General features: G+C 27.8%; 2 protein-coding genes across 3 annotated transcripts in view; one reads left to right on the top strand and one right to left on the bottom strand.

Moving 5' to 3' along the window:
- Positions 1-7252: 7252 nt before the first annotated feature.
- Positions 7253-14819, top strand: Dph3 (Diphthamide biosynthesis 3). Its single transcript, XM_016056115.4, has 3 exons — positions 7253-7497; positions 11604-11678; positions 12623-14819. The coding sequence occupies exons 1-3, from the start codon at positions 7390-7392 to the stop codon at positions 12692-12694; spliced, it is 255 nt and encodes an 84-aa protein (XP_015911601.1). The 5' UTR covers positions 7253-7389; the 3' UTR covers positions 12695-14819.
- LOC110282058 (dynein axonemal intermediate chain 7) overlaps positions 13238-21597 on the bottom strand; it is a 22994-nt gene continuing 14634 nt past the window's right edge. For both annotated transcript variants that reach the window (XM_087150122.1, XM_087150121.1), the window contains 9 exons: positions 20327-20443; positions 19807-20158; positions 18527-18633; positions 17341-17423; positions 15994-16167; positions 15615-15683; positions 14391-14528; positions 13505-13603; positions 13238-13421 (listed from right to left, as the gene is read on the bottom strand). In XM_087150122.1, coding sequence (XP_087006248.1) covers positions 13287-13421; positions 13505-13603; positions 14391-14528; positions 15615-15683; positions 15994-16167; positions 17341-17423; positions 18527-18633; positions 19807-20158; positions 20327-20443 — 1274 coding nt within the window. In that variant the 3' untranslated portion in view covers positions 13238-13286. The remainder of the gene's footprint in view (positions 13422-13504; positions 13604-14390; positions 14529-15614; positions 15684-15993; positions 16168-17340; positions 17424-18526; positions 18634-19806; positions 20159-20326; positions 20444-21597) is intronic.

The raw sequence follows: 21597 nt of genomic DNA, 5'->3' as shown, positions 1-21597 counted from the left end.
AAAATTTCTCATTAAATAGAGCAAGGTGGCATCGGTGTAAACGTAGATCTAGAGGGACATTTGCCTTATAAGGCAAAAGGCTCTCCCTCCTTATAAGGTTATAAATTAGAATTTATAATATTTTGTTGTTTTTATTACTATTGTTTTATAACAAAGCATTTAATATGCACACTGATTTTTTTGGAAACAAAAAAAAGTGAATATTGTTTTTTTAAATACTCGTTAATGCATTATTATTAAAATTAATATGTAATAAAAAAACAACTAATGTTAAAATTTCAAATGTTATTGGGAACATAATTTTTTAAGTTTACTGAAAAATAATTGCGATAAGTAAATAATTTTGTGTGCATCACGTAACATTCATTGCGTTCAGCAAATAGCGCCAACTACCGAGATGTGTTTTTCTTTCTATTTATTAATAGATAGATTTTGAGTTAAACTACTTGTAAAAGTTCGATTTTTTTTTCTTTGAATGTCTGGATTAAGGAACATCTGTTGTTGACATTGTTTTTCTGTACTCTAAGCCACAGAAGTATTATCCACTCACAATTTTTATTATATTTTAATGCTGTAAGTATAAGTTTCAATAATATTTATACTTACAATTTGGAGGGGAAAAAAACGATTTTATTTTTTTAATTTATAAAGACATTTATTTAATATTTATAAAACTTTTTTCGAGGATTGGAACACGTTTCCATAGCATCTCGGGCACAAAATTTTGTAATCTTTCTCCTATATCTCTTCTTTTATTTCAAATTGCCATTTTCTTCCTTTTTTTAAGAAAAAAAAAATTACATTACGTAGTTACTATTTTTTAAATTTTATAAGTCTTTTACAATATATATCACTTACATCGCATTTGCAGCACTAAATGTAATATTACCTTAAAAAAAATTTTATGCTGTTTTTGAAAGGGTTCATAAAGTGTCCTTTATTTATAAGTTATATTTGTTTCATATAATCAAAGTGAAATGGTAACAAAATAATATTAAGGTTGTAATATATAGTTTATAACCAAACATTGCAACAGTTTAGTTTCTAAAAAGAAAAGTAGTATCATTAATGTGACAATAACAGTGTTTTTTTTTTTCATTAAATAATTGTCTTTATTTTAAGAATATTAAAAGAAAACAATAGGCATCTCGTGTATAGAAAAATTAGAGCTTGTTTAATCATGAAGCATGCGCATTCTTATAATGTAAGATACAAAATGTCCTCTTTTCCCCAAATTTTCCAGCAATTTATATTTATCCTTTTCCTTAAAAACAACTTTTAAAACTTTTTCATTTAATTAGTTTTAAAGAGTATTTCAGAAAAAAATTATGCAGGTTGGTTTAAATTCATATAGTTCGAATACGGATTTCGGATTCCTGAAAATCGAATTTTGAAAAAGTCGCATATTTAAAATTTCATTTTTCAGGAACTACTCGATCAATTACTAGTAATTGTTGCGCACAATTATAAAAGACCTTTATAATTGTGTGCAACAATTTTTCAATCCGCTTGAAAAGCTCTTCAGTTATTTCTCAGAGTGCAACTCCCTATATTTTGGAGTTTAGAAATCCAAATCCATCGAAAAAATGGCATGTTTATTCAGAGAAAGTACGTTTAAGTATCCGATTTTGTAACTTAAAATATCGCCCTGCACTTATTAATTGGCATATTTGAAGTCATCCCTTTGAACCATTAAGAATGAGTCCTAGAACGTGAAGATCTGATCATTAGATCAAAAGTTATCAGCGTGATCCGTTTATTTATTTTTGCTCACTAAACGTCTAAAAATTTATAATTCAAATCTGCTTAATTATTATTATTTTGCTTTTTCTCTAATTTATTCCGTAATGATGCGAAGAGGATTTTTCATAGTTTAATTTTATTAAATAGACCAGAATGTATTGTGATCTATTTCTTTACTTTTTACCTTTTTATTTTCACTGTTTGCAAATTAATTATTCCTTGATATTCTTAAAATAAAACGTCAAATTCCTCTTATTTATTTCTCATTTAAAATGTATTTTTGTCTCTATTTAGTCCAGAGTTTTGTATGTAATTATGTTTAATTTTTTCTTATTATCTGTTATTATATAATGCTTGTAAAACTAAAGGACTTCGGTTTTTTCATTGAGCAATAAATAAACTAACAGAAATATATAATTTGATGGCAGCTATTTTATTTGTGGTTGCCATTACGAATCGTAATTATTTACACCATAATCTTTGATGAATTTATTATATCGCGATTATTTTATTGTTTTGATGTTAGCGAAGCATGATTATTAAAAAAAAATCAATTTCCTTCATTTTTGATTTTAAAAATATTGGGTAATTATTCGGTTATGTTATAGTTCTTCTTTAAATCAGAGCTACATTTGTTGTGTGTGCTTATTTTTGTTACCAAATTATATTTGCAAGACTTTAAAATATAATTGTGCTTAATTATACAAATTGTCAGAATTTCTATTGACAACTGAGAAAACGCAATAAAATCTTCTATAAATATGATAAAACAGACTTTTTGTTTCTAATCAATGATGATTATGAATACACTCGAATGCAATACAATTAAAAAGAGATCATTTTCTTGTAATAGTTAATTTTTATTTATCCATCTTTATTTAAATGAAGCGCAATCTTTTTGCAATATTGCCAAAAAGATCAAATACTTCAAACAATGTTTTTATTTCGTATTGTATAACAAAAGAAAGAAAATATAAATATTTATAAAGGGCGACAGGAGACGAGACATCTTTCCATAGATACGCCTCTGTCTGACAGCAAAACCAAGCTTCACGTTGACCACTACTTGCAATACCTGCCGTCCGTTCAAGCGCAAATGACCGCAAACAATTTGACAGCTAGCGTAATTGCTACTACCGAATACCACCATAAAAATCTCTTTATTTTTTTTATTTTTTTTTTTTGTCAAGCCACTACAACGATTTTTTACTGCCTGCGTACACAGTGTGTTCACTTTGTCTGGATCTGAAAACAACATCTTAAATTTCTGTCGTATAAACGCTGATCAGTTAACGACTCGCAGAAGTCTTGTATTCTGCAATACTTGCACCGTAGACACAAGAAAGAGAAAGGCAGCATGAAGTGAACGGTAAGAGATCCGACAAGTAACTGGAACTCATCGGACATCATCAGCAGTTCTCGGCGATCAAGCAAAGGCACGTTTGTCTCTGAAAGAGTCTTAAGTCTCGAATAAAGAATGACCGAGGCAAAAAAAGTGACCGATATTGTTAACTGATATGAAGTTGGGCCCAAATGTAATCTAAACAAATTAAGGAAAATTTATGTTAAAATAAAATGCTGGAAGACGTGTAGATAGCATTGTGTGAACCCCAGTTAATAAATCACAGTTAGCTTTATTTGAGCATGTGACATAGTGCGCAGTTTATTTAGTCAGATTTGATAAATTATTGCCTCTACAAGAAAATTATTTTGCAAATGGTATATGATTAAGAAAATAAAAGATAAGATTTCTATTGAAATTGAAACAAACATAATTTTGTTATTTGGTAGCATTTTTTTTTTCTTTTTTCAATTTTTTAAAATTAATTATTTTTTCTCAAATTGAATAAAAATGAGGAATAAGAATAATTAAAACTAACATTCAAGTGTTTATTAAGTTAGCGTAAAATATAGATACGCTGAGTTTCGAAACGAAATAAATTAAAATGACTAATAAAAATTATTCATGATTAACAATTTGTTAAATATGTTTATTTGGAGTTTTAGTGCAATATTTATTCACTTTATACACATTATTTTTTTCTCCCTTTGTTGAAGAAGGAATAGCACACAAATAATCATAAAATCAGCGGAGAAAGGTTAAAGAAAAAAACAACCTAAATTTGCAAAATATTTATAGACGAAAATAGAGAGACAGCAAAAAGGAAAAAGAAGAATAAACTTTTAAAGGAGGGAAAAAAACTAGCACAAAACACAGGAAAACAATTACATCGACGAATGCAGAATCAGAAGCAAATAGGGAAAAAAATGGCATCATCACCTTTTGATATTATTACTGTATCATTCATTAGTATATCAATAAAAAAAAACTACCTTTGTAAATTTTTGTGCTTGTCATTATTTCATTAGGCTTATAAGTAACACAGCAACTAGGTGTCACACCCACAACGATTACTTTTAATATTTCCTACACATGCAAGAATTGGGTAAGTAAATTTAGCTTTTTTTCACAGAATATTTATTAAAACATTGCCGTCAAACACAGAAAAAAAGGGTAGCTTGATTCAAATTTGTATTTATGTTTATGTAAGCGGTCTACGTTTAAATATATAAAAATTAAAACCAATGCTCTGCAATATTTTAATTGATTGCTAAATTAGTTTGTGTGAATGTCCCACCCGTAACTTCAGATTGGGCGCTTTAGGAAAAGGCAATGACAAATTGAAATCTTTTGAAAATACAATTTCAAGCACAATGTTTAAGTTGTCAATGAATGTGCGGACTTCGTTATTTGGTAATGATAAGCTCTCGAAACTACTTTTAGAACTAGGAAAATGGCAAATTGCAATGTTTAGGAAACACAATTTTACTTGATAATAAAAACATATGCACGTCTATTCATCAGGGATGTAGCTAAGGAGGTCTGGACCCCCCCCCCCCTCCTGAAAAAAAAACTTCGAAAACTATATAATTTATACAGAGTGTATCATAAATACTGCACTGCACGTCCAAATATCTCTTGATATGAGGGTTAAAGAAATATGATTCCAATTTAAGGAATTTGTAAAATGAAGTTAACTTTCACAGTACTATAACTATTTATTGGTCACATGACGTGTTTTGATAAATTTTTAGAAAAGTAGACTTTTTATACGTTGTTTTAATGAATAAACCTTAAATACGAAAAAATGTTCCTTATATACCCTTGAATGAGTCAGTAATTTTTTTTTAAAATAAAACTTGTTAAATTTAGCCCCCCCCCCTCCCAAAAAAAAAGAATTTAAAAATTATGACTTTCGCGATGAAAAAAACTTTACTCCACAATACTGATGATTTAGCTTAGTATTGGGAAAAATACTGAAATTGCTTAGACTGAAATTTAAATTATAAAAATATGCAACACTTTGCAATCTTATATTCAATATTTGGAGAAAAAAAATAATAATGCGTAAAAGTAAATAATCTTTCATCATTTTGGCAAATTTTTTTTACAATTAACCCCTAATCATTCATAATTTGTGACATTGTATTTAAAAAAAAAAAAAAAAAAAAAAACGTATATTTATCACACAAACTTTCCTTTTTCTGAATTAAGAAAATGGTACTATTTCTCAGTTACACCTACTATTTTAAGAATTTAAATAATTTACGACAGATTTCATCTCATATTCGAAAGATAAGTGAATAAATAAAATGTAGTATAAAAATATATTAGTATAAAAATAAATTAATATTCAGCTATTTTTTCAATTAATATATTCACTGATTAGAAATTATTTTTAAACACACCATATTTAAAAGAAATTTCAACTTGGAAAACCCTTAATTCCCTGGTTTTATTAATTGTTCCCTACTTATTTTTGATTTTTATTAAAAAATGGCTCTCTCACAAAATGTTTTCAATGTGCTCACTGTTTACTCCAATACACAAGTGAAAGTGAAGTCCTTTTCAAATGTAAGTGGTAGACACCAGAGCTAAAGAGAAGACACGCGTGCTATTTCTTTGGGAGATATGCTGTTGCATGCCTCTGTAATTCAGTTGGAGAGTTCACTCTCATTGTTGTTACATAGATAACGGATTTCAAAAGTTTCCACAAATAGAAATTTAAAGGACAGATCTGAACAACAACAAAACAGGTCCTCTAAGCCCAATCCACCTATGACCAAAAATTTCATTTTTAAATTCCTTTAGCTGTAGGGCTTTAAGGAGTACCCTTTCACTGGAACCATATGATCCAGTATTTATCTAGTGGAAGTGGAATGTCTTCCGTAAATTCTTCCACAGAAGTAAGAATTTTATTTAAGTAGCACTTGTTAATGTGTCTGGGTACAATATTGGGCCCAAAATTGCTTCGGGCTGATTACCATAAATTCCACACCAAAAGTGTAAAGAAAAACTTTGTTGATGGCGAATGTCCCTTACATAAAAAGGGTTTGTATCACTTCAGTCATGTTCATTCATTATGACGAGATATTGGACAGTCTTGAGAAAACTTACATACTTCAGTCCTGATAACTGATTGGAGAAAATTTTTTGGAATCTGCAATTCAGAGTGAATGCGGAAATTTTTTTCTGAAAAAAGACAAAAGTTTTCTTTTTAAATATAATTTTTAATAATTTGTGTACTATAATTTTTGACTCAGAATTGTTCCCAAAATCAAAATTATTTTTATGTCTTGCTTTTTTTCTTCTTTCTAATAATAATATAAGTTTCAGGGTAAATGTTCTTTTTTTTTTTTAACTTTGAGTGTCTTTTTATTATGTTATTTGACGCTGATTTCATTGACCTTTTTTTATATTACTTACAATATGAAGCAGTTTATTATTAGTAATAGAAATGTTTTGTTATCTTTAAATGTTGTATGCTTTTTTCTATTGGTAAAGTTTAAAAACAAAAAAAAGATTATATTTCCTGTAAAAGAGTTTCCACACTTTTGTGAAGTTTTTCATTACAAAAAATAGAATTAAAGTGCGAAGTTACTTTTGTCTTATTAGAATTTTCTTAGAATATTTCAACTACTGGTATTTTTCATCCCACTTTGTTTGAATAAAGTCAAGCATCACTGGCTGCGGTCTGTAAGTGGGTGGGTGACTACTTTGATTAGTCTACGTAGAGACTGAGGGTGAGCGGTATCAGTCTTCGTTAAACTTTTCGAACGTAAAGTGCTCGATTTCGCTCACAGGTCGATGAGCTACCAAAGCGGAGGAGCCATCCCCTCTGCAGAGGATCAAAATTGCGATGGGATGTCTTCGGATCATCCTCAGGGATGTTTCACAGACCAACGCTAATAGCCCATTGTGCGTACGAAGACGTGATTGGCGAGTTTTCAGCTGGTAAATATTCTTCACCAATCTGATAAGTGAAATATATTTTCCTGTTGAAATCGCACCAATCAGGTTCTCTTTTTTTCTGAACGTTGTTCAGGGATGTGGTAACCGCGTTCGGTGGGAATGCTCCTTATGTGAGCAATAAATTGAAAAACTCCATTGTTTTTAAATAACATATGCAAGCTACGAGCGCTTAATCAGTAGTTTTAAATCCAGAAACAGTGTCTCACCTGGCAATAGACATTAATTGTAAACAAACGTGCTTTTGCAATATTTGAAACTTTGTATGTAATAACTAAATAATTAACCGTTAACGAAATTTACAATACTGAATAATCGATTCTTCACAGATCAGTATGTCAGTCTACCACGATGAAGTTGAGATCGAGGATTTTGAATATGATGAAGAGACAGAGACCTATTATTATCCTTGCCCATGTGGGGATAAATTTGAAATAACTAAAGTGCGTATTAAATTTTTTTCTTCTCCTAGCGGGGAAATTGTTTTAGTGTTCTAATCTAACTTTTTTACTTTTTTATGCTATTTTTCTTCCTTTTTTATGTAAACTTACCGGTAAAATCTCACTCAGTAGAAAGAAGGAAAAAAATTTTTTTTTCTTTTAATTTCTACTAAGGCTGTATTATTTATGTTTAAATTTTTTACATACCTTTTTATATTATGGCAAGTTAATTTGTCAGCCACTGATTTTTTACTGTACGAGTTAACTTTTTCTCACACAGGATATCCTCTTTTTCATTTTGTGCCCACTCTTTAAATTCAAATTTTGTAACTTGAAATTAGACGATTCTATTAATAAACATTTAACTCAAAAGTGAATAAAAATATGTAGGATATGTTGTAGAACAAAGAAGAGGGAGAAAAAAAACATTACACCCTAGCCTTTTAGCATCTCATTTCAACCAAATAAACTTTAGATTCTTCGAAGAAAAATTAACAGTCCCACGAACTTTCGATTATTATTACATAGGGAATTTTCATAGTATTTTTTCCTGTTTGTCATATTATTTCCAGTTATCCATATGATTTTTCTTGATTATGCTTTTATTATTAAAAAGAAAAGCAGCAATTGTTTTTGAAAAGTGAGATTTTCTGTATTAATAATGTTTTATATTTTTTTACATTTCTTTTTACTTGATTTGGATATAGATATGTGGTCAAAATAAAATTCATGCTGGCTACACCTATTCTAATGTGTGTCTTGCCAAAAATTAATAGCTTTAACTAGCTATTTTCACATGAATTACACATGTATTAATTTTTTAAAATTATTTTTATGGAAATGTTGCGTTTTCCAACTTTCAGACATGAACAATTGAAATAGAATCTTACCAATGATCAAACTGTGTTGTTTTCATTGATACGAAATAAATTTTATTCCTAAAACTTTATATTTTATATTACCATTTCCAATTTCTGCTATAATATATTAAAAAAAATGAGATTTCTCAGGTAAGTATTACTATGGCGTGAAAAATATCACATGTTTTCCTCACATCTCACATAAGAGGATTACTACTGCTAAGAATCACAAATTCAATTTCGGAATATACAAAAACTTCACTTTTTTAATTTTCATTTTACTCTTATTACATGTTAAAAAAATATGCACAGGTGAGAATCCTCTGCTTTTTTATGATTTTTACCCGACTTCCGATTTTTGTTCAATTTTAATCCAATTTCCACTATAATATGAAAAAAAACCTGGATTTTATAGAAATGAAATCAGATGTATATTGCATAAAATATGTATTTTTCACGTATCGCATAAAAAAATTATTACCTCTAAAAATCTTGCACTAATTTTAGAGTCTTCAAAAATTTTACATTTTGGAAAAATTGCTCATCGTTATTCAAAAGCACGCTTCAGAATTTGTGGATCGCAATAATGAAAACATTTTAAGAACTATGTGGCTATTGAAATCTTCACAAATCTAGTGCATCAAGAAGAAATTCTTCAAAAGCGCGATTCAAAATTTCTCATGTAAATCTAGCATTACAAAATGATAAAATTTGTAACAGTAACTGACAAAAATGTAATTGTAAATGTATGTGGGATTGGGAGTGAATCTTCAATAATTAAGTGTGAAATGCGTTATTTGAAGTTTGCCAGACGAAATAATGTATTAAAACATGAGATATCTGTTTTAATAACAAAACAAAAAAAAGAAACTATCAATAAAACCATTAGGATTCATTGTGTAATCGTTGCTAATGAAGTAGATCAAGAAATAATTACCTACTAAAACACCTGATTTTGAATTAGCAGTATATAGTAATGGCATATTAAAGTATTAAGATTTTTAAAAAAAAACGTGGAAATCTGTAACAAAAACTGTGGAAATAGCTCAACCACGTAAACCATGTGGATGCGTACATGGTTATTTGAACTCGACATTTCGGCTATTTGTTATTTTTTATTAACTAACAACAGGGTTGGGTTTTTGACGTCAAAAAGTGGTTTTTGACATGACAAGGGTATAATACTGGTTTAAACCGTCAAAAACCCGTCAAAAATGCCAAAAACTAAAGTTTGCCAAGAAAATATATAAACTTCAAAACTACCAACAGTTGCCATGCATTATATTGAAATTTAATTATACTATAGGTAATCAGCAGGTTTTAAAATATTTTTTAATTAAAATTAAGGTAAAATAACAGATTTAAAATCTCAGAAATTTATATTCAAATGCATGTGCAGAAAAATTTTGCGCAAAATTTTTTTAAATATTTATATTTAAAAAAATTTTTTTTTCTTTTTGATACTTAAGAAAATTAAAAGTTTATTACTATGCATTTTTGACATATAAGGAACATATAACTAATATTTATAAGGAACTTACAAGTTATGTTGTATAAATACAAACTTGATACAAGTGTATAAAAAAAATTTTTTAATGTTATACCGAATATCTTTATTATCCAATATGTTAATTTGAATTTAAAAGTAGTTATATTTATGAATAATGATAAATATAATTCATATTGTTTATTATATTTATTTATAATTATTACACTTATCATTTTAAAACAATTTTTATCTCATAATTTGTTTTTTCTCCACTTGTATTAAGAATACAAATAATGCATATCTTGAAAGCAAGAAGTAATTATTCAACAGCTGAATATTTAGATATTCAACAAAACTATATCGTATTCAGCAAAATAAAATTCACAAGTATTTGGATAAACTAAATTTTCAGCATAGTAAATGAATAGGCTGAATATACTGTAAATCGACACTAACTACTCTGTGTATTTAACAGAAAGCACTTAAATTTGTATTGTCTTATGTTAAAAAGATTATTAAGAAGATTTAAAAGAATATTAAAAAAAAAAAAATTTCTTTAAAAGAAGATGTCTAATGTACAAAACTGCTAATGTTTATCTTTAAAAATGTCTAATTTTTAGTATAATCTATACTATACACTAAATTTGGTTATAAATAAATTTCTTAATAATATCACTGCAGATTTTCAATAACACATGAAAATGAATACATAATATTACAAAAGATGTGAGTTTTCAAAAGTACAAGATTTTGGTTACTATTCAAAATATAAGTGTTTCTTCAAAATTTTAAATTTATTTTTTCTAGAACATATTTAGAAACACTATCCTTTAAAAAATATATAAATTTTATGTATTAATTAAGTTTCACATATGAATATAGGTTTTTGACATTTTTGACAGTGAGGTTTTTGACGTGACGGTTTAAACCATGGTTTAAACTGTCAAAAACTGTCACATGTCAAAAACCTGCCAACCCTGACTAACAATATTTTGATGTTTACATTAAAGACCAAATATCCAAAAAAAGCTACTGTCCAGATTTGCCAAAGTCCCACTAATTCCGTTTGTGGGACTTTCCACTGTACTTAAGATTTTCCTATTGAGCATATTAACTTAGAAGAACTATGAATGATTCAACCAATAATTATTAAATCTTTTTTCTTCCTTCGCAGAAATCTATTAGAAAAAGTTTTTCTTTAAGAAAAAAAAAAAAATCTGGGAATAAAGAAAGTAATATCCTGTATGGAATAAATGGAGGACTCCATTTATTTCAGAATTAGTGACTGCAAAATTATGATAGGCTAGAGTTCGATCTGGGGAATAGCAAAATATGTTGCACAGTATGCTTTATTATTTAATATTGACTCTATTTTCTAAATTTATTTGGATAATAGCTTCAATTTTGAGCATTTATTTATTTTTATATTAGACCAACAAAGTATTTTATTAAATCTGTTTGCTATAATTAATCAAGTTTTCTTCAAAATAAACAAAGAAATGTGGTGTTACTATAAAGCATGAAAATGATTTTAAGTGATGTACAAGTATATTTATTGTTAAATTTCAAATGGTTCTGTGATATTTATTTTGAACCAGTGAATAATGATGCTTAATGGTCCTAAGGACCGGTAACTTTTTTTTAATTATAATTTTTAATGCTGTGCTAATTAGATATCATATTATGGGTTCATTTATACTCATTTAAATTGTAAAATGATAGCATGTTCCTAAAGACAGGATGATTTTAATTTTTTGTAGGAAGATTTAGCAAACGGTGAAGATGTTGCAACTTGTCCAAGTTGCTCTTTAGTTGTTAAAGTTATTTACAATTTGGTATGTATTTTATTTTTATTTTCTGTGTATATATTTCCAAATAAAGTAAATTGTTTAAAAAAGGATTTTTTTTAAAATCATAAATTTAAAAAAACACACCTTTTTTCAGTAAAATTTTTTTATTTATCTTACTAGTTGTAATTTTTTTAATAAGAGTTTGTTAAGTAGTCTAACGTAGCAAGACCGCTACTTTTTTTCATAGTTTGTAGTGTAATGTGCTACTTTTCCAAATGAAGTGTAATGAGTAATGCGATACAAGAAACCCCAGTAGTTTGTAGCCCTTCCTGGTAACTTTTCACCCTTTTAACGTTAGTTTAGTAAAGGAACAAAGTTCAAATGGAACTATTTTTGGAACTTTGATTGGTACAAATCTTTACAGGTCCTTTAATGGGTGTAATGAGAATGTCCCCGTAGCATTAATTAGAATTGCACATTACTAATATTTAAACTATCCATTATGAATAATAGCTAATTTTTCATTTTGGGCACACCTTCAAAGGCATTCATGAAACATTGATGTTATTTTAATGGAAGGGAACGTGTTTTCTCTGTAATTTTTGATGTACTTTATTTCTTAGAGAACTAAAAGATTATTAAAGGCTTAACAATATCGTGAATGTTTGATAGTTTCTTAGAATTTCTTAAATTAAATAGGACAATAATAACTAGTTCACGTAAATATGAATAAATATTTCTTTATAATTCCTTTTGTTACCAAACCATTTTGAACATTGGTGTTTAAAAATTTAGTTTTCTAGCAAAGTTTGTTCCCCAAAAGTGGTGACTGCATATTGAAAGTAGTTTCTAGTCACGACATTTAAAAAAAGTAATTTTTGACTACCTTTGTATTAAAGGAGTTGTAGTTAACTTCTGACCTCTAAGTTTGTTGTATGCTTGAAATATTACTGTCACTGTCTAATTTTTTTTCTTTCTTCTTTTTACAGGAAGATTTTCAGGAAAATGATGAAGTTAAAACTACAAAATCTGAAAAGAAACAATTAGAAGTGGCTAGATAACCTCTTTTCCAAAAGTTCATTATAAATTTTGTGAACAACAAGCAAAGCTTTTTTATTTTATTATTTGTATATACATAATGCTACTTTGCTTTTTATTTGATTCTTTATTAAATAAGATTCTGTAATTACGTAATTGTTGACATATTTTTACATCTCATGTTTTTTTAACCTCTTCTGAATGTTTATCACCTTAGTTGATTTTAATGATCAAGTAACATTATGGCTGTTGAATTTAAATTTTCTCTTTATATTGACCATTTATTTGACCTTTTATTTAACCATTTGTCTAAGTGAGCTCTCAAAAAGTTTAACCACAAGTGGTCAACTTACACAGGTGTATTTAATGTAAAATTTTAATTATGCTTATAATTTTTAATTATATTAATGTAAATTTGGAGTTTAAATTGAAACTGTAAATATGGATGTTGGCCTATTCATTTTTTTCCTGTTAATTTTGTCAAACTCTAACAAATCAACTTATTTCTAGTGTTGTGTGCCCTTTATTTTCAATGGAACTTTTTGAAGAAAAAAAGAATGGAAAACTTTTCAGATTATTTCAATACTTTATTTACTTCAAGTGTTTTACAGTCCTTTAAAAAGAAATTAAACATCTGCAATGTTGCAATAGTGCTGCAGTATTTTTAATTGTCTTAAAATGTTTTGCAATCATACTGACAATTTTTTCATCACTTTCTTCCGAAATAAGAAAAAAGAGATTACCTGCAAACTAGGAAAAGAGAAAGCATAATTACTACATTACGGAAATTAAAAATAAAAAAAAGTCTTAAGTAAAATTAAACTAATGCTTGCCTTTTTTATTTTTTCATTCTTATATTCTGATTTATTTCCTCCTAATTTCAAGTTTTCTGCTTTTTTTGGAGTAACTACTGCTTGTTCATAATCATCATTCTGTGAATGAAGCGAAAAAAATTAAAGGCAGTGCATGAGGTGAAAATAAATTATTTGGTACTAAAGGACAGTTTATAAATATTCAAGATGGAGGCAAGATATTTTATATTGATAAGATGAGGAAAAGTTCAGTTTTTGATTTTATTTATGCAAGTTTTACACTATCAGTTTTTTAAAGTTTTAAATATTTTCATAGGTTTAGATAACATGACTTGAAATAAAAGTACTTTTGAATCACTTGATTTAAATCCATAAAATTCAAGTTCATCATTTGTGCAAATTGATTAAACTGTAAAATTAATTCTTTTTAAAAGAAAACTGTGAATTACATAGCCCTTTTAGCAAATATTTAATAGTTTTTTTTTCCTTCACTATTGAACATTCTTTTAAAAATCAGTTTTGTTGTTTTAATTGCTTTGATTTTATGTTTGATATCAAAATTTTAGATATTGAATTTGTAAATAGTTAATTTTTATTCAATATTTTAAATTTCTTTCTTTTTTTATTTGTTATTTTTGCTAATAGATCAGAAGTAATTGGGTTTGCACTGTTTAAAATATTTTCTTTAGTAAATAGTTTTTAATAACAATCTTGAATAGTAGGATCTTATTAAAATCAAATTGCAGAATAATAGCATATTTTTTGAAGGAAAATAGAACATATTTTAAAAAAAATTATCAATAAAATCAACATTTTTACCAGTACCGATTTACCAGACAATGAGATTTCTTAATTTTCACTGATTTGCAATTTGTTTCCCGGTAAAAGAAAAATAATGTAAATTTACCTTTGGTAAATTAGATAATCGATATTTTAAAATGAATTCTTCTTCGGATACTGTTTGATTCTGTTCGATGGAACCAAAGTCACAAATATTTGACAGCAAAGCAATGCAGTCATAAATGTTGGATTCCAGTTCTCGATTCTGTAAACAAGTGTTTTAATTATTTCATTTGTTGTGTTAAAGTATAGTTTATTTTATTTTTTTATCTTTTTGAATAATGCTATTCAAATATGATTACAGAGTCACAAATATATATATATTGTTTCAATAGTAGTTAAATGCATACCTGCCAAGTCTCCTGTTTTTTGAAGAAGACTTCTGTATTTAACGACAATCTCCTGTTTACCCGTATAGTCTCAAATTTCCATATTTGTTGCATACATTTTTTTAAGCAAGAAATTTTGGCAATAAAATGTCTTCTGATGGCAAAAATACTTCTCTTATTCCTTTACAGAAGGTGCTATTAAAATGTAATTTTGCTTAACAAAAACAACAATGTCGTTGGAATTTTCAAATGCAAATGAGACAACAGAGTTATGCAGCCAAAAATGCATTGAATGTCAGTAATCCATTCTTCAATTTAACAGTTAAATTGTTTATCGATAAAAAAATATCACAACAATGGACAATTAAAGTTAGTTAATTGTAGTTCAGGACATTTTTTAAGAATTGTCAAAAAAAAAAAAAAGATCTCTCACTGAAAGATTAAAATTAGTAGACTACATAGGCATGCATTGTGCCAGAAAGCTTTCCTTTTAGTATGCTATATATTCATGTCACAAATATTTAAATCGTTTCTCTAGCAGTTGAAAAATGCAATTTTGCTTAACTAATACAACAATATCGTTTGAATATGGTTTAGAAATTTTCAAACGCAATTGAGAAAACTAAGTAATGTATCCAAAAATATATTAAATGTCAGTCATCCATTCTGCATTTAAATGATTAAACTGTTTAGCAATAAAAAAATATTACAATATTGGCAGGTTAAAGTTACTTACAGGTATGCATTGCTCCAGAATGCTTTCCTTTTAGTATGCTATTTATTCATGTATCATCAGAAAGTTAAACGTTGGGACAAACAAACTGTTGAGAGTGTCAGATCAAAAATAAAGTGATCAATCAAATTATCGATTACTTGAATATGTGTGTTGTTGCAATATATTATCCAAACTACATCTGGATTTACACATTTATAATTTTTATGAAGCTATAAAAGCATTTTACCTTAAGAAAAGATTGAGAGTAGGAATTCACATCATCTACATGAATATTAATCCCTATCTCCTGAAGCTCCTAAAGAAATAAAGATAATTTTAATTTAACTTCCACAATGATTTAGAAAATTTTTATAAGATTTTTTTTTATTTAACTTGTTAAATGTTCTTATGGATTCATTGTGATCACGAATATTAGAACTAAAAAAAAAAAAAAAAAATACAATGCATAAAAGACAATGTTGTGAGAATACTAAATTTTAGCTCAAAAGAAGATCAATAAAAAGTTGATGCAATTTTTTACTTTATTAGTATAATTTTAAACTTAGTAAGATGCTTAAGAAATTGTTTTGAAATCAACTTTTAATCTGATTGCTCAAATCATGTACCTGAATGAATTTTTCCACGCACAGCCATTCATTGAATAGTTTGGACGGAATATAATCGTTGTTCGGATTCAGAGATAAAAGTTGGCAACCCTGTGATGAAATTCGGATTTTTATTGAATAATATTGGCCTTTTAAAGACAATTCTGGAATATCACCTGCACTGAAATACCAAGTCTGTGGAGGAAAAAAAAAGTTGTATGTACAATACAATATTTTTAGAGTAGTATTGTAGTTAAACAAAAAACTTTCGCTAAGTCCTCTTAACGTGACGATTACATGCATGAGATCGGTATCATTACGTCAAATGACGGAAATCCAACCATTCCATTGTTTTGGTTTGGCAGATTTTTGCCATTTTTAATGTTTGAAACTGGTCTGATATCACGATTCATATTCATGCAATTTTAATATCAATCATATATTCGTATTTACCTGATTTAAAAGTTACACTTTTGCTATCCGTATTCACTCGATTTAAAAATTTTACATCGCGATTTGTATGTTAGCATTTTTAAAATTAATATTGCGATCCTTATTCGCGTGTTTAGAATCCGAAATCTCGATTCGTATTCATTTATTTTTCAAATCCTGTATTGCGTTTCATATTCACGCTCTTGTGGTTTCAAGAATCGATTTTTTTCATATTTATACATGATTTAAAATTTACGCTTTGTGATTTGTGAGAAATAAAAAACATCTCTGTTCAAGCGATGCATGAATCACGATTCCGTATTCCTGCTCATGTATTCACGAGATTTAAAAATCCAGTATCGCGATTCTTAAATTATTTACTTTAAAGGTGTGATGATATCCTTCATTGGCAGAAAGTATATTGAACATGTATGGCAAATAACTTGATATCGAATTTTTTGCACATAGAATTTTCAGTCCTTTTTGCTTTATGTCGCAATTATTCTTGATTTACGTAGTTCGTAGTACTGCGTACATAGTTCATGATGAAAAGGTGCTCAAACTTTCGAAGGTTCACTGACTGAACTATAGGGACCATATTTCCTAGGTTGATCCTCTTCATAGATTTTGAAGTGTCAGAAATTCGAAATTCTCCAAAAAAGATAATACTTGTTTTCCGGAAGTAGGGTTTTGTGTTTGATTTCGTAACTTTTAACATCGTCTGTAACCATTAAGGTGTCTAATTGATGAATCCTTGAACAATACCGATTGCATTTTAGATAATAAAAGTGTAGTTCATTTAATCAAAAATTTTGGAAAGTAACTTTATTATCAATTAGTATTTAATTTACTGTATAACAAATCTAAACATTGTACTTGCTACGTGTAAGTTAGATTCATAGCTGCCAATAATGCTTAAAAATGAGATATACTTGCCTTGTAAGAAAGATTTAAGTGCCTTCTTTGAAAAAATCCAAATGTACCAAACTGGCTCGTTTTAAAAGAGACTTCTTTATTTTCTGAAAATAATACAGATAAACAAATAACTACGTGAACAATCATTAGAACTTATTAAAAAAATGGAAAATAAATCTTAACAGCTTAGTAAATTTTACTTGATAGAGGACAATTTGTGGAAAAAATTCTTTAAATATCGACTTATTTCGATTGTGAGAAAGAATTTTCAACAATATTCTTAAATTATTTTTGAGCTAAATAACACTTGATTATGAACAATTTTTAGGCAAAATTGCTTCATGAATGAAAACAATTGTTCTTTCATGAGCTCTTTTTTTTATTTTTTTTATTGCTCTCTCTTGAAATTATATTATTTGAATTATTCAATTCTCCGTTAGATCACTGTTAGGATCCCAATTGGCAATATCTTAAGCTTGTCCGTTTTAAATCACTCATTTATACCATTATCATGGTTTTTAATTCATAAATATTGTGTGTTGGTTCAGAAGTTAATATACTCGTCTTTGACAGGTGGCCTAGGTATACATTCAAGCAAGGGCTGCTTGATTTATATACTACTTAGATTGACCACAAAGTTGACCAATTATCTCCAGTGATTACCCCATTGTCGTCCAACTAATCATCTCCAAATGCGGATTAACATCATGAAGTTTATGACAAAGGCGAGTTTGATCCGATTCGATTGCATTTGATTAAAGAGTTCCACTGTATTCTGTTTTTGAATGTAAAATGACAAAAAATACTGAAGGGAATTTACTACTATTTGGATACGTTTTCACCGATAAAATTTTGCGAATAACGTATCAATGTTCAGGTTCTGTGTTTCCAAATTGCTCACTGACATTTGAATTGAATCACTTGGGTTTCAGATGGATCGAATGAAGAAAGAATGATCGAATAATTTGATTCGTTAATTTGACAGATTTATGATCACCAGCTACCGTGAGAATTACTATATTAAAAAAAAAAAAAAAAATCAACAAAGGCCTAGTACTCCTGAAAAAGACTTGTTAACAATTCAAACCTTTTTATATTTCTGTTCTTAGAACACGAGACCGTTAAAGATATCTTAACGGAAATTCTTTTAAGTACAATTTGTTAACAAATAATTCAGGATTTCGAAACAAAATGTTCTCAGTCTTACCAGGATTATATTCTACATCATATATTCCTTCTGAAGCAAATCTGTTGTTTTCAGGACAAAGACGAGATGGCTTTGGAGTTTCCCAAAATATCGCTTTATTTGGCAATCTGAATTTAAAGTGTTAATATGTTATTTTCGAAAACTCTTAACTTGGAAGAAAAAATAAAGAAATAGAAGAGAAAAAATGTTTACAAAATTTGTAATGGTAATATTGTCAAAGAAAAATCAACCCTTTTAAAAGTGGGTTTTACTATTGATAAAAACCTTTTTAAAAACAAAAAAGAATTAATGAGTGAAATCAAAAGCAATTTAGCTGGAGAATTGTGTTTACAAACAAAATATTATTCAGTTCATGTAAGCTTTTCAAAATACATTCTTTAAGAGAATTCAAAAGTAATTAAATTATATATGAATTAATATATGTATAAAATAGAAATGTCTCTGATCTAATTTTCGAAATATTTTTCATTTGAAGGCTACATCTTATCTTTGGGCTAGAGCTCTTTCAATGTTTCAGATCAGTTGGTAGTTTGTTAATGCTTATGTAGGTATACACAAATATTAAAATATGTATTAAAGTTATATTAATTGAGTAAAACTTAAAAAAAGAAACGAAAAAAAAAACATGAAAATATTCTTGCACGAGTGTGAATTATGTATGATAAGTCCGAATAAAGATATGAAATTAAATTAGCATTAACGTTTTTAATTGAATCGCGACGGCTCAGTGGTTGAGGCTCTGAACTGTTATTGTGGAAAACGGGTTCGATCCCCAGGACGGCTCGAAGCCATAAAAAAGCTATAGATTGACGAGTACCAGCTTATCAGGAAAGTAATTCCGGCCAGTTAACATGTTGATCATCTGGCCACTGTCTTGGTTAGGTGATCATGATACTTCACAGCCAAGGTTAAAGTCAATACACGACTTCTATAAGAGAATAAAAAATAAGAATGATTTGTAGAAGGGTTAATACCTAAGAGTGCCTCATTTCTAAATCCTATACATATTTCGAATTATCATTGTTAATATTATCGTTTTTTGTTTTATAATAAATGGTTTAGTGTTAAGAGTGGTTAATTCCACACAATTACGATACCCCCAAATTATGTGTTCATAACGGGCATACAACAACCATAATCGTACCTTTGGTCGAAATTGTGGCGCCTTAACCTCAATAAACCCCTTGATAGTGACTGTTGCAAGATAACTTTGATTTTTTAATTAGGAGCAGTACTTAACTTGAAAAAGTTGTAGTAGATTAAAATTTTTAAAAAAATACTTCATTTTTAGATAAATAACATCTCCTAAATCTTCGTCAGTTTCTTTCTCTGCTTCTGAATCTTGCATCGCTTCTCCAGAATTAGATGGAACTTTTTCCACACCTTCTAATGCATCAGTTTCTTCTGTAGAGCTGGATGGTACTTTCACCTCATCTTTTTCCAATTGCTCAAGTTCTTCTTGAGAAGCAAATGGAACTTTTTCCACATCTTCGTCAAATTTTTTAATTTCTTCTCCTTCTTCGAAAATTGACTGTTGAATTTCTTGAATTGTGTTTTTTTTGTCATGTGAGAGAAGATGTCTAAGCTGCACGGGTTGTTTATAAGGAATTCTTTTTAAAACAGGTTGTTCTCCTGCAATTTAAACATAACCGTTGCTATTTCTTTCTTAAAGGTTTCACAATTTTATGTAAAAATTCCACGTAATATACAGTAAGAATCCGATGTAACGATTAGATATAAACTTTCTTAATAAAATAAAATCAAGCAAAATTTGTGGAAGAAAAGTAGTTTTAAACTTACTATAAATATAAGTGATGCCTTTTTGGCGTACGGTAAGCTTTGGAATGGCCAACAGATCAAAATGAAGAATTCCTCCGGTTAAAAAATATTCTTTTTGATCGATGAACTGAGGCCCATCTGCTGAATGAAATTGATAAAATAAAAAAACTGATGAACTAAAATTGTAAATTAAAATGTATAATATATAATATTTATTTGAAAATCGGATAGATTATATCAACATATTTGATTTCAGATTGATTTGATTGAATACTCTCTAACATTTTTAATCACTGACTTTTCTTGTAATTTTAGAAGGGTATAGATTTTTGAGATTTCGTGATATAAAATTTTTTACACCAAGTAATGGTCAAAAATGATATTTTGTGTATATTTTTTTTATATTGTATTATATTTTTTAAAGTTATTATTTAAAAACTATAAAAAAAATTTATGTTAGTGTTAAGTTATTTCCATAAATTTTCAAATTCCTTGCACTCTAATTTCAAAATCAGTTAAGAAATAACATATTAACCTTCAATCACTAATTTTATCAATTTCCCCCCTCTTTGTTATGAAAGATATTCTCTAGTCCATATTTAACATATATATTTTTTTAAATAAGGAAATTGAACTACTTTTCTTTTTACATTTAAAACTTTAATTTGTAGCAGGATTTCATCACACATTTTATTTATTAATTATATTTTTTTTCCATTTCTTTGTTGATTTCTTTTGAAAAAGCTATACTGTTAAATATTGCAAATTGAAAAATACATTTGGTGAATAATACCATCAGCGAAATGATGCTTCAACTGAATGTGCCAGTGAAACACTCATATAAACACAGGCAATACTGAAACAAGGCTTTTAACTAAAATTTAAACTCTAAAAACAAAATGAGAGCAATAGGTTCGGAACAATTACCAGTACGAATTATTTTCAAGCAATTTAAGGTGATAATGTGATAAGTGTATGAAATGTGATAAGTATATATATATATATATATATATATATATATATATATATATATATATATATATATATATATATATATATATATATATATATATATATATATATATATATATATATACAGGTATAGGTCAAAGTAATAAGAACACCTGTGCATAGCGGTACTATGTACAGGTGTTCCTATTATTTTGTCCTATACATATAAATATATATATATATATATATATATATATATATATATAGAGAGAGAGAGAGAGATAATATTTACTTATTAACCGACGATAGATAAGGAAAACGACGAATGGGAGTCAACATAA

Source organism: Parasteatoda tepidariorum, chromosome 8 (assembly GCF_982258835.1).
Source record: "Parasteatoda tepidariorum strain Cologne lab strain chromosome 8, Ptep-v5.0, whole genome shotgun sequence".
NCBI lineage: Eukaryota > Metazoa > Arthropoda > Arachnida > Araneae > Theridiidae > Parasteatoda > Parasteatoda tepidariorum.
The sequence above is the reverse complement of the archived record's forward strand: the minus strand, read 5'-3'. Positions and strand labels throughout refer to the sequence as shown.

Bases quoted from the DNA above. Each gene is read 5' to 3' on its own strand.
- Dph3 (XM_016056115.4), top strand. From the start codon at position 7,390: ATGTCAGTCTACCACGATGAAGTTGAGATCGAGGATTTTGAATATGAT. The intron at 7,498-11,603 runs GTGCGTATTAAA...AATTTTTTGTAG, and splicing joins ATAAATTTGAAATAACTAAA to GAAGATTTAGCAAACGGTGA. The intron at 11,679-12,622 runs GTATGTATTTTA...TTCTTTTTACAG, and splicing joins TTAAAGTTATTTACAATTTG to GAAGATTTTCAGGAAAATGA.